The sequence below is a fragment of the Pocillopora verrucosa genome, chromosome 11 (genome assembly GCF_036669915.1).
Source record: "Pocillopora verrucosa isolate sample1 chromosome 11, ASM3666991v2, whole genome shotgun sequence".
NCBI classification, from domain to species: Eukaryota; Metazoa; Cnidaria; class Anthozoa; order Scleractinia; family Pocilloporidae; genus Pocillopora; species Pocillopora verrucosa.
In genome coordinates this window covers 12,118,293-12,132,012 of record NC_089322.1, presented here as the reverse complement: position 1 = coordinate 12,132,012, position 13,720 = coordinate 12,118,293, and the positions used below count along the sequence as shown (strand labels likewise).

Below are 13,720 nucleotides of genomic sequence, written 5' to 3'. Positions count from 1 at the left end.
TAACTAATTATAAGAAGACTAATGTAAGATTTCTACATATTTTCAACAATAAAAATTCTACATAGTACATCATTATAACATACGTGGCTTAAAAATACACTTGAGTGACTTTTTAAAAGCGTCAACGTTTTGAATTGATCTCATTTGATTTTCCAGAGCGTTCCACCGAGTAATTGACTTGTATGAGCATGATTTCTTGACCATATCGGTCTTAGGTCTAGGTAACTTAAATGTCATTTTCCTCCTGAAGTCGTAGCTACTTACATACTTTTCAAAGTGACGGCTCATAGGACGTGGCAAAAGATTATAATAAGCCTGATGCGCTAAGATTAGTAATCGTTTCTCATACATAATCTCTAAGGTATTCCATTTTACTGTGGCAAGAACCTCCTTGCTTGGAGTACACCAATCCAAGTTAAATATTATTTTCGCCGCTCTAACATGTATAGATTCTAAGCTTGAGAAAAATACTCGACCACAAGAGCCCCAAACTAACATACCATATGTCACAGACGGCAGAATAACCTTAAAATAGAAATCAATTCTTGCCTGTATAGGAAGGAAATACAAGGATTTAAGTAAATTCAACTTCTGCGTATATGACTTAGCTAACTCCGATACATGATGATCCCATTTAAGAGCATTATCTATCTGAACACCTAGGCATCTTGCAGAAACAACCTCCCCGACAACATAGTCACCTATCTTAATAGCTTGTTTTGGCCCAGTAAATTTTCCGCGTCCACCAAGCAATATATATTCCGTCTTGGTGGGATGTGGAGTGAGACAGTTCTCGCAACACCATGTATATAGCCTTGCTAGTACTTCATTCAACTTGGAGGCCACCAGATCGTAGGTCGGAGCTGAGACATAGACGGTGGTATCGTCTGCGTACATGTGAAGCTGTGGGTCACCATCTATTCCCTCAGTGATATTGGGCAGATCATTACAGAAGATGGAAAACAGGGTAGGGCCCAGCACCGACCCTTGAGGTACACCAAAAGTAACTGGCATAGCTTGAGATTGACACCCATTAATCGTCGTTACTTGCGTTCTTCCAGAGAGGTAATCTCTTATCCAACACCACAAGTCCCCAGCTACACCAAGACTTTGAAGTTTTCGGAGCAGAATGGAGTGGGGAATTGCGTCAAACGCCTTACGAAAGTCTACAAAAACCACGCCTACAACATGTTTCTTGTCGATCGCTTGTCTCCAGTCATCCGTTATTTTCACTAACAACAGCTCGGTGGAATGACCTTTTTTATACGCCCACTGGTGAGGGTTCCCAAGTCCTTGTTCAGTGACATGCGTGGTAATAGTTGACGCCACCATAGACTCCATCAGTTTTCCTGGTACACTTAATAGCGAGATAGGCCTGTAATTTTGCTTAACGGTTTCATCGTCACTTTTATAGAGAGCTGAGATGTTTGCAGCCTTCCAAGTAGCCGGTACACTGTTGCAGGTGGCGCTTATTTGAAAAACAGACAATAAAGATGGAATAATTGAGTCACCGGCAAACTTTAAAAGTTTTGGAGCAACTCTGTCGGGCCCAGAGGCTTTATCGGCTCTCAACTTAGCCATCGAACTAACAATAACCTCCTGCGATAAATTTATGTTCATAACACAAGGCGCGACGGTAGATACATGAACGTTACTTTGTGTCGAGTTGGTATTCGGCAATTCGTTGGCCAGTTTTTCGCCTATAGTTGAGAAATGTTCATTAAGTATGTTCGCTTTGTCCAGATCGGAGGTGACAACTTTTCCATCCGCATTCCTGATCCCTAATATCGGGGTAATCGATTTGCCGTTTGTCGCATTTTTTACCAGTCTCCAGTAGGATTTACAATCCTTCACTTCATTGAACAGTTCCAAATAGTATCTGCTCTTAGAAAGCCTCACTTCCCGTGTCACTCTATTCCGCAACTCCGAATACTCAGCCCACAGGTCTGGATCACCCAGACGTTGTGCCATTTTAAGCATTTTGAAACGTTTATTCATCAAGTGCCGTATTTGCGGTGTTATCCAAGGTACCGAGACGCTCCTAATTTTAACTTCCCTGTAAGGCGCATGCACCTGACAGATATCTTTGAATATGCGTGACCACGCCCAATAGCAATCGTCTGGATCGTTAAACACTGAACTTACTGACCACGGGGCACTCTCGATATCCTTCACAAAAGTAGCTTGATCAAATCTTTTGAAGGTGCGGGCCCTGACTATCTTTGGAGGGGGCCTTTTTATTTTGGACCATATTGTAGCAAGAACCAGCTTATGATCTGAGATTCCCAACTCAGTTGTTTTAATAGTTCCTTTGATAATCTCCGGCTTGCTGGTAATAACCAAGTCAATCAGTGTTTTTGTCTCACTTGTAACTCTTGTTGGCTGGCTCCTATCGTTCATTACGCTATAGCTGAATTGCTGGAGTATATCTTGTAATCTTCTACCGGCGTATGATGTAACACCCTTGTAGCTACGAAAATAGTCCGAGTTAAAATCACCGACAAGCACCACATTCCTGCGCCTAAGCCACATTTTCTCCAGACAATCACAAAATCGTTCGTAGAACTGGAAGTCAGAAGGAGGTCGATAACAATTTCCTAATATCAACGCAGACGAATTATGCATAATTTTGATCCAGATTAATTCAACATCAGGGGGCTCTAGGGATTTGAGCCTTGAATAACAAATATGGCTCGCAATGTAAATCAAGCAGCCACCTCCATCCTGTCCCGTATTTCTGTCCCTTCTAACAATCTTATAGTTATCCACATGTAGTTGCTTGTTCGATATTCTCGCGTCTAAAAATGTTTCGGTAATTGCTAAAATGTCGAAACGACACACTTTAAGTAATAGTTTGATTTCATCCATCTTATTCCTCAAGCTTCGAACATTCAATTGTGCTATATTGAAATTATTTGAGCCACGGTTGATTTCACTCGCAAAGTTGAGTAAATAATCTTCACCTTCCGTAGATATGCCTCGCCATCCCGGATTTAACTCTACATCACCAGAAAGTAAAAGTATCTGTGTAGTAGCCACAGAGTTTGCATAGTACAAAACTCTGCATGAACTCCAGGAACCCTTGCGTTTACAAAAACCGCCAGAAGTCGCGGGCTTGAAGTTGTTGTCGCCGGCAGGAGTCCGAAGACAAATAACGCCCTCAATTGCAGTACTTAGTGTTTCTGGTACAATCAAGGTAGTGTACTGATGAAGAGGATACTTAGCTGCATTATGGATGACATTTAGATGTGTTAAAACCAAGCCTAAAAGTAGAAAACCTCTTTGAACCTTGGAGCTACAGCAAAACGTGACCGCCATTATGCTCCCATTTTCCCATTGTAATTTCGGAATTGAAGACAACACGTACGCCTTTCCTTCTCTAACATCGGGGATCGCCTGATGAAGACTAGCAGTATGCAGTTGAAACGTCGCAATTTACGTCATAAGTGACCACATCGCGAGACAAACGATAATACTTTTTAATCACATAAACCGCAGTGTTATACAAGGATTTCCAGTCTGAGAAAAGCCGTAACAACACACTTGGAAAAGTATCGTTATTTTTCACGTGTGTTGATATAGCCAATCAGCTGCTTATACGTCACTCACCCTTGGCGCCACTCGGTCAGGTTGATGAATGAACGGCAAAGCATTCACGATTCTCAATACAAGTTTTTTGTCGGAGTTTTCTCGAATTATGGTGGCTAAAACACTAAAAAATCCGTATCGCTGGCAGACAATGAGGTTCAAAATTTCCTAGAAGGGGAAGGAAACCAATATACTAAAAGAAAAACCGAAAGTTGCGTATTCAGTGGCTTTGGTCTTGGCATTTCTCTCGTCTGAGAATGAAAATCGACAACTGGAAGATTTACTACCAGCCGATTTTGGCCGTTTACCTGAAAGACTTCTTCTGTCGGTAAGGACAAATTCAATAAATGAGAATTTTGTAAATTGAAAATTACAACCACTGTTGCTTTTATAGGCATGATTCAGTGCATTTTTCCATCTTAAGAGTCAGCACCAACACACTATACGATTATTATTCGAGGATTGCCGATTCATTTATTTTCATTCATTAATGAAATCGGCTTTTCTTCCCAATAAATGGCTATTGTGTTTATACGATAAACAAAATAATACATGGTTGCTTGTAGGTATGGAATTTCTCTTCTCGTGTTCAACTCGACATCTCACTCGTCCGCTGCGCTTACTCGTGAGCTATCGTGTTAAACGCTCGAAGAGAAATTCCTATAAACGCGCGCCCATGCATTATTCTCTATATCGTTATCACTAACTGCTATTTCTTCTGTTTATGACTTATCACGCACAATAGACCTTTGATACCCTTTGCTTTGACTTTCCCAATCTCAGCCGGTGTCTAAACCTAAACATTTATCTACTTTTTGAAACTTATCCAGTGAAATGCCACGTTATTTAATTAGAAAATGTTGTCATATGACGAGTTTATGAATTGACAGTGGTGAGTGCTGAGGTATTGACTTGACCGGTCACAAAGCAAAAAGAAATTAAAATTGACTATACGAAATTCACCGATTAAAAGTGCATTTTTCGAGTCAGAGTTACGTTTAGGAATGAGCTTTCCTCTCAAATGTAACTGAATTTGTTTCTGAGCCAATATATTTTCGGCTTGCCTTTCTTTCAGTGGGAAGAGACAGTCATTTTGTGCTTCTCATTTCAGTTTATTCCACAAGTTATGCTCGATTTATTCTTCTTCTGAGATTCCTGCAAAAGCACTGTTTCAGAATGAAATTAATTCTATAAGCCCCACTGATTACAATATTACTTAAACAATTTCTATGAAATCGTGTCTAAACTTTCTCTTCGAGTCAACATATCACTATTTTATTCCTTTACAAGCGTTTAAACCGATTTAATATTTCTAGTTTGTAACAGCAGCTAATTAATCTAAATATGTCGTGGAAATCCGTTTTTGCCAACTACTGTTTCATTCAATAACTTTACACTTGAAATGACATCAACTAGCTTAGCAGGAGAGACGGCACTAACAAAATTATTTCAAAAAAGAGATCAATTTCTTGATTCCTAATTCTAAAATTTTTTCAAAGCTTATCATCATGCTTGAAATCTCACATTAGTTAATTACATCATAATTGTTTGTCAAAATTTTTCCTTTTAAATACCGTTTATAGTAGCTTAAGAAAATAAGTTTTCATAATTTCTTTACCTTTAAAATTGCTGTGTCTTTTGGAAACTTTCAAGTTTAAGTAACGTCAAATATCATAATGAAGAGATGAAAACAGTTTTTTCTATCAAGATCCTTTCAAATCAGGACGCACTACGTCAAATACATGATTTCATGTCTCGGTATTCTTCGAGCGAGATTAAATAAGTACCGCCATCACAAACAGAAGGACGGCTTGGAGAAGAGCAGAGACTCCTGTAAGATGAGGATAACGCAGTGAAAATTGTGAAGAAGTAAATGGTCTTCAGTTATACTTTTAGTTTCAAATTATGATAAACGAATAATAAATAATAATCGCAGATGATCTAATCCATTGAGGGATTAGTAAAGAAAACTGCTCTCCGCTGTAAGCAGATGTAACATCTCTGTTGGACTTTTAAAGGAATCAGCATTTCCTTGCGCTGTGAACCTACCTACCTGTTTTACGGCTCAACCCTCCATTCCTGTTTTTCTTAGACCTCGATTCCGGTAGTTGTAAGCCCTGGGTAGTCGGGATAGTGGGTGTATATGGGACTGATGATTTCGCCTCTGTCAAAAATGAATGACTTGGAGTTAAAGTTAAAGTTTTTTTTCACATTGCTGATGGAACTTAAAGATAATGTAAAATGCAATTTTCGTGCTCGAAATCCTTCTTTGCACAACATTTAAGCTTTGTAAAAAACAGAAATAGTTGATTGATAAAGATAACGCGGAGATGAATTTGACATACGTATGAAGAGGTTTTTTTACTTTCACTCCTTCGCTTACACTTTCTAAGTCTCTATCTCGAGGAAGAATCATCAGGAGGACATTACTAATAGGCTCTGGTTCTTTTCCTTCGTCAAGGGATAACGCATTAAAATATTTGATATGTCAAACTAGAATGCTTTTAAGATTTTTCAAAATCTGGCTTGCATCCATCATGTTGTTGTTGAAAGCGATAAATGGGTGCTGGCAGAGTAGACAAGATGTAAATTCATTACAACTGAGTTTTTGTTTAATTTAAATACATTGTCATGATCTACAACCTGCATTACGAAAAAGAGAACATGTCATTAAGATTTTCAATTTGAGGCGAGCCGACGATTAGATTTTTGTATTTAAATGAAAAAACAGATATGGATTTCTTTACTCGTCAAATTTTTTAAAAAAAGCGTTTGGATTTTCAGCTAGAGTTATATTCCACTCAAACTAGTTTACAAAAATTGATTCATTAGGCGTGGGTCAGAGGGGTTTCATAACCTAAAGGGCTCGTTTGAGAGGGAGGATACCACACTACTATCAACAGTTGCATCAGTACTGCACTGCATACGGTCTACCAAGGAGTTTCTCGGGGTTTATCACCAGGACCATCATTGTACAGTACAGTAAACCTACCTCTTCCTCTATTCAGCTGAGCGCTAGTGTTCTTTGTTTTCTGTGTGGGGTCTACAACACTTGCGCTCGCGTTCGTTTTGAAGGCTGCCGGTGACGTCAAGATAAAAAGAGAAATAACAGCGAGTAAGAATTATGAAAATGATAAAACTACAAGTGGGAGAAAAGAGGCTCTTTAACAGTGAAGTGGCTCTTCCCCAAATGACATTGGGCTCAATCCCTGACATTTCAGTTCCGAGTCCATGCCAGTAGACCTGTGCCTCTCCGGTGAAAATAACGATACAGACAATGTTAATCAAAAAAGTCGTTCCTCCTGTGTTAATTGGTAAAATTGTTCCACTTGTAACGAAGGAGGAAATTAAAAGGCTGATTATTACCACCAGCATTTCCAATGTAGACAAATTACCGCAGCCGCAGTTTTTGAGTGGCTATGGGGAACATTAGTGACTACGGTATATTATGAATGTATTTATTTCTTTTTCCAGAGGGCACGGTAACGAATCCTGCAATCTGATTGGTTCTTAACGCGGTCTTTACGTTGGTTGACAAGCGGCCTAAAAACCGTCTGCAATTAATTTTAATTGGTCACAGAAAGTACTTAGAAAGTTAAACATGAGGTATTTGGTTACAGTTGAACTAACTGATGGAAATTGCATTCATTTAATATCTGAATTTTTTAAACAATTTTATTCGTAGTGAAAGACGAGCGAAGTTTTAATCTCAGGTCTACAACAAATATACGAAGTCCGTTCAATTTGGACATTTGTACTGTAAATTGCACAACAGAAACTGACAGAAGGAATTCAGTGAGAAAAGGCCGCATTAAAGCCCCTTGTGTCTCGTTAGAGTATATCATTCGAATTTAGGTTTTGTGGAGGAAAGACCAGATTTACCCACGCCATTGTAGCAAACAAACGAGCAAACTCTCACAACTTCAAAATAAAAAATTTGAATTTACTTACAATTACTTTCCTCGCCGTTTACTTAGTGAACAGAGGTAAATCTTCGTACACAAATTAATCGTCGATGAGAGTGTATAATACTTTCCGTTAGGTCATTAATTGACTGGTTTTGATTTGTGACAGTCCAAAATAATTCGGGTTCTTTCGGAGAGCATTTCGTTAAGTTTTAAAAAAAATTAATATGTTAGTTATGCAGCAGCATTTTTAAGGCCAAGGTCACAGTTTTTCACCATACGGACCTCCCAGCCGGCAAATAACATATATTTATGTTTAGGGTATCATCTTTATTGTAGTTCCTTTACTATTCACAGCTGAAGAGTCATTTGCATTTGGTGCAGATACGTTGATACACCATAATTATTACTATCATTATTATTCATCTGTGACAAAAGTGAATTAACTCCAAGCTCTAGAGGACCAGACGTTTCGTTTTCCAAAAAGGACGTGACAGTATGCATCGTGAAACATTCTAAGAATACAGTGAAATATGAAATTTACCTTTATCTCTGATGACAAGGTGAACTTCCATTAACGGATCCGAGCTGCAGGTCCCGGAACCACCAGTGCAATAGAGATACACCCTGAATACCCCACCCATTGACTCGTTCCCGACAATTATCTTAACACCGGCCATGTCGTTACCGAGGTAAGTCATGTTTACCCATGCCCGACATCTTTTATACCACTCTGCTTCCTCGATGCAGGACTGCGTCGAGCCGTCGGAGCTTAGTTTTTGTATTCTTACTCGGTACTCCGAACTCGTCAGGATGAAATAGTCAGTCTGTCTGTACTGTGATATATTCCATGAAGGGAATTCGACCATCTCGCCCAGACTAGCTGTTCAGGAGATCAAAATATACAGCGATCTTACAACCATTGCCGGCACGGGGTTTCGGACGGGGAGGGAGAATTAATGGATCACCCCCGTTCCCCTCCCTATAGCATCAAAGCAAAGACATGGTGATGATATGGCATGAAATCATTTACTTTCTGACCTTTCTGGCGCCTAAGTTTTGTACATCTTCTGGAACCAGGGCATAAAATTAACAATGTCTCTTGGAAAACCAAACTGTCTTGGGGAGAGGGAGGGAGGCTAGGGACTAGGGAGGCTCTTCGTCAAAACCATTTGCTCAAGAAGAGTGTATCTAGTATGCTAGTAACCCATTAGGAGACACAACTTATACTTTTGCCGTTTGTATTATCCAAATCGTACCTACCAAAAATAGTATAGTTCTTAACTCCGGTTTCGGCTGACGCTGAAAAGTAAAAATCGAAGACCTCTCAGTATGGAAAACTCCATTTGAAGACTTGATATATGAGGTCTAACGATTTCTGTTTTTTTTTTCCAAGGTTAAAACCATCAAGTTTATTAGATTGCCCCGAAAAAGGAGTTCCAAAGGTCCAGTTTGGAGGTCTACTTCATCAGTAAGCCTCCAAAGGGAACACTTGCATCTTCACTAGTATTAACATAATGTTTATCAACAACGTGGATGAATGGAAATCTTAATCAGACATTACAGTGTGGTTAAATTAAACTCCATTATTGACTTCAGGTTCTAAGGTCAGGAAAACGGAAAGGAAGAATGGTTCAGTGAAATGGAGGAGTGGCCAGGAGGTTTTGTTTTCATAAGCACGCGGGAATTTTCTAAGAACACGAGAGATGTGTGGTGAAGCACGAGCCGGAGGCGAGTACTTCTCCGCACTTCGCGAGTGTTCTTAAAAATACCCAAGTACTTATATAACTCAACATTGCTCGAGGAACAAGTTTTTCATTTCTTTTATAAAATGTATCGTAAAATATGCAAAACTATAAGTGCACGAAGTACTAACGTAAAAACGGACAACAAGGAAAACAAAAAATGCGCATAATACTAACGTAAAAATCGGAGAACGAGGAAAACTTAAATGCACGAGATACGAACGTAAAAAGTCGGACAAGAAAGAAAACTATAAGTGCACGAGTTCCTTACTTAAAAGTCTGACAACAAAGAAAACTATAAAGGCGGGATATACCAACGAAAAAATTGGACAACAAGGAAAACTATAAATGCACGAGACACTAACGTAAAATCAGACATTAAGGAAAACAATAAAGAACGCGATGCAAACGGAAAAATCGTCAAAATCGAACGTCAAGGAAAACTATAAGTTTACGGGATACTAACATAAATTCGACAACAAGAAGAACAAAAATGTACGATATGTCAAAGTCGCACAAGAAGTTAAAACTAAACGTCACAAGAATCGGACCGTAAAAATCGGACAACAAGGAAAGTTAAAATGCATGAGTTTTTAATAAAAAAAAATTAGATCAGGAATAGTAAAATGCTCGGGCGCTGGGTATTTCGGATCGATGGAGTCCATAAGTTGTTCTGAAAAATACGATAAGAAATTTTGTTAGAAAAACTGATGATAACATTACATCGTTTTAGAGAGTTCCATGGTATGCATGTCAGCATGACTAGGCTTTTACTGCTAGACATATTTATCCATAGCACTAAAAGAATGGAAAGAAGATTTATCTGTTTCTTTTTTCCCCAAAGATTGTTTATTCCCCTTCTTCGTTTGTGAAGTCTTTTTCTTTTCCAGCCATTTTCTTGGCGAACTGGAAAAAACTTATGGCGAATGTGAAAATGTTCACACCGTAAAGGCGAAACAACGTCCACTATATGTGCGTGCGACTAATAAGCACAAGCATACATACGAAAAAGGATATGAAGAAGTGGGTCAAACTCTTTTATCCGCGTGAGCTTTGTGGGATGTGACGCCAATCTCCTTTTGCCTTTACGGAAACCACAAGGCATAAATAGGATCTAGCCTCCTAAAAATAGCACGATGTCAATCAAAAGAGGCGTTGACATAGTGGCTCAGATGAAAGCTTTACTGTGAGAGATCGAGGCTTGATTTTACAGAAAAAGAATAGGATTCATAGTGAAGAGAGAGCGAAGCAAAGGAGACTACAATGAGAAATATAGTGAATATGCTGATAACGATGAAGATGGAGGAATGCCGAAAGAAAGAAAGAAAAAGAATAAAACATTCACCAGTTGTGCACACCATTGCGGCTGTTCTTATTGCAGATGATAGATCAGATGATAGATCGATTGAAAATTCATATCATCAGGCAGAAATATAATAAAGTTGAACTACTGACAATCATAACATCTGGCAGAAGTATAATAAAGTTGAACTACTAACATAGTTCAGTGATGAGCGATGATTTAATTCGAATTCATTGTTTCGTTTTTGATAAAGATTAGGTGTAAAGCTAGTATAGAGCCACCGAAAGAAGATTAAAAAAATATCCTTCATGAACAGTCTCTTAAAGCAGGAAAGATCTTTTAGAGAAAACTCAATTAGCGATTACGTGCGCATTCCAAAGAGGTGATGTTTATTTCAAACAACACTCAATTCATGTCCATGCCCTTACTGGGAGCGCCTCTTGTATGCATTTTGCGCTCACCATTGGTTAAAAAGAACATTTTGCGTGGAAGTACCCGGAAGGTTGGATTTTCTTTATAGAGATAAGAATATTAAAACAAACCAAAAACGAAATTAAGACCCAGTCAAAAACATGATGTAATTTACGTAATAAACCTTTGGCATGACAAGTAGGATCAATTGCAAATGTAGCTTAATGTTTCGTACCACGGGTTCGGGTACTACTGATTTTGAAGATTCACCAGGAAAATAAAGTCTTCGGGGTTTACCAATTTTTGAACTTGTTTATTCAGCGAGTTTTCCCTTGCACACGCGCTAGCCTGTCAACTGAAAGCAAAAAATACACGTGAGGATCGCCCACATCGGATATAACAGAAGCGACAAAAAGCTCTCTAGAATACGTACAATGTTGATATACTCACAATTCTGTGAGGCGTTATCCCGCTTAAGACGCGATATTTTCCAGTCCTTGCACAAAGGCAGAAAACACACCTTTCGAATAAAGCACAGTCCTTTCAACCTGATCTCGGATTCCTTACTGCCGCTTTCTTAATCTAACTCACGTATATGAACTAATGTTGACAGCCCATGATATCTTACGTAAACCAAAAAATGCTTTATCTTAAATAAACAAAACATTCTTGATTTAAAAACATCTGTCGGCGGAGTGCAAAACACTTACAAGCATCAAAATTGATTAAGTCACTAATCGCCATCAAAAGAACTAGGATGGAATTCATGAGAATGTTTTCTTTTTAAAATATGAAGGCGGATCGATTGTTTACGTTCAGTGGACAAAAGTACATTTAATTTATGGATCGTGCTTATTTAACGTTCACTAATCTTTTTCTCTATTCATTTCGTCGTATTGTAGGTTTTTGTTATTACGTAACGTCTTTTGTTTTGTAAGATAAGTTGTAGGCATATTTTCGTTCGATTGCTATATAACTGTAAAAGGAAACATGTTTTGTGTAATTCGTTCAGGTCTATTCGAAGTCGTGTCCTAATTTATTCGAGGTCGTTCAAGATTAGTTCGTTCGAGATCAGTTATTTTGTGCTCAATTTAAATTTTGTAATACGTACTTTGTTCAAGTTAACCATAAAACGTTCAACTTATGAACATTCAAATAACCAAATATTAATTCCATTGCGACAATGTCGTTCAAAGATATTTTATTTTGCCCAAAATCAAGAGGTACTTCCATAATAATGGGAAAAATTTGGAAATTTGCTTTTATTCTAGACGAAATAAGTACTTAGGCCTTTATTTCGGACCAGTAGGCTGACTTAGGAGCTGATCCCAAATATAGCTGTCATCATATATAGATTGATAAGTTTTCACCTTTGATATTTAAATTTCTCCCGTTTTAAAATTGACGGAATGAGTGGAATCAATTCATCCATGAATGAACATTGTTCAAAGTAATTGGCAGTCTTCCCACAGGCGAAAGGCGTGATCGTGAGGAAGATGTGTACAAGCACGTGACGGCGGTTTATCAAAATGATATACAGGTCTCAATAAAATTAATTCACACTTCTATATTATCGTAGACCTTTTGAGCGGTTCTTTCGCTTCAATCCGATTTCTCTACCCATTCAGTCAGAATCGCTCAGTAAAAAAAAAAGAGATGGGTTCTTTCAAGATTTCTGGGCAACGATAATCCAGACGTGAAATAGAACACGCGGAAGGAAGGCCATGGCGCTCGAAGAGACCATGGATCTTCCTATTTCAAAATGTGTTTTTGGCAGGTTCTCCTCATTATTATGAGGCGAATTGAAATCATAAGGAATTTTGTTAAGACTAATTACACCAACCTTCAGTACGGACGATGGAAGAGCTAGTGAGCAGCATTAAAATGAGACCAAAAGCCATCTTCAGCAGAGTCACTGCCAGAACGTAAAATGCCAGCGCCGCACAACAGTTGAGAAATGGTGACGTAAATAGATTGGCTACCGTTCAAGTACTTCTGCTTTGTTTACCTAATGTGACAGCGCATAATGAGAACTGTCGCGGAGCCTTAATAAGAATTGACCGCTATTAAATCCCATGTTATCAGTAAGCAGAATTACCAAACAAACAAATTAGAATGACAAAGAAAGTTTGAAACTAGAAATTCTTCGGCATTCGCAGTCACTCGCGTCTCGCGGAACAACGATTAGCATTGGTCACGCTCAATATGCTAAAAGAGAGAACAACTTTTCGCATTGGGTCGTTGCGTTTCTTTATTTTTTGTCTTGCGAATGCGAAACTGGCACCTAAATATTAGACTAAAATTGTTACAGAAATATCGCCAATTCCCCTTTTCGATCCTCTACTGTTTGATCACGCGTGTGCCTTTGACTCGGCTTGTGCCAGTGCTTAAATGATACTGACCAGTTGCTTCTCGTATCCTTTCGTGAATACAGCATATCATTACTAAATTTATCTCCCTAACTATAAAAACACTGTTGGCAGTTTCATACAAAGCAATCTTCTTTCTTTTCAGATACACAGTTTTCCCCTATTTAATACACTCAAGTCACGCTTGAATTTGTGTGTCATGTCATGTCACACATTTCACTTCGTAAATTGACGATTTAAACAGCACAGCGTCATCGCCGAATCATTTTTCAAATAACAGGTTTGCATTTTATGGTTTAAAGACGCAATTTTTCTTTCACATAGCCGATGCATTGATTCATTAAATTCACACAAGTACAAATTACAGAAATATTTTTTTCGGAGATTTCGGATTTGAAA

General features: G+C 38.4%; 1 protein-coding gene across 3 annotated transcripts; it reads right to left on the bottom strand.

Moving 5' to 3' along the window:
• Positions 1–4,120: 4,120 nt before the first annotated feature.
• On the bottom strand, positions 4,121–12,889 carry LOC136276752 (uncharacterized). Of its 3 annotated transcripts, none has more exons than XM_066174792.1 (7): positions 11,403–11,511; positions 11,188–11,307; positions 8,757–8,795; positions 8,038–8,376; positions 6,581–6,664; positions 5,642–5,752; positions 4,121–5,419 (listed from the first exon to the last, which is right to left on the bottom strand). In XM_066174792.1, the coding sequence occupies exons 4-7, from the start codon at positions 8,360–8,362 to the stop codon at positions 5,364–5,366; spliced, it is 576 nt and encodes a 191-aa protein (XP_066030889.1). In that variant the 5' UTR covers positions 8,363–8,376; positions 8,757–8,795; positions 11,188–11,307; positions 11,403–11,511; the 3' UTR covers positions 4,121–5,363. The 3 variants fall into 3 exon arrangements, with proteins under 3 accessions (XP_066030889.1, XP_066030890.1, XP_066030888.1); XM_066174793.1 differs by having other exon boundaries at positions 11,250–11,307; XM_066174791.1 differs by lacking the exons at positions 11,188–11,307; positions 11,403–11,511 and adding an exon at positions 12,796–12,889.
• Between the last annotated feature and the right edge of the window lie 831 nt (positions 12,890–13,720).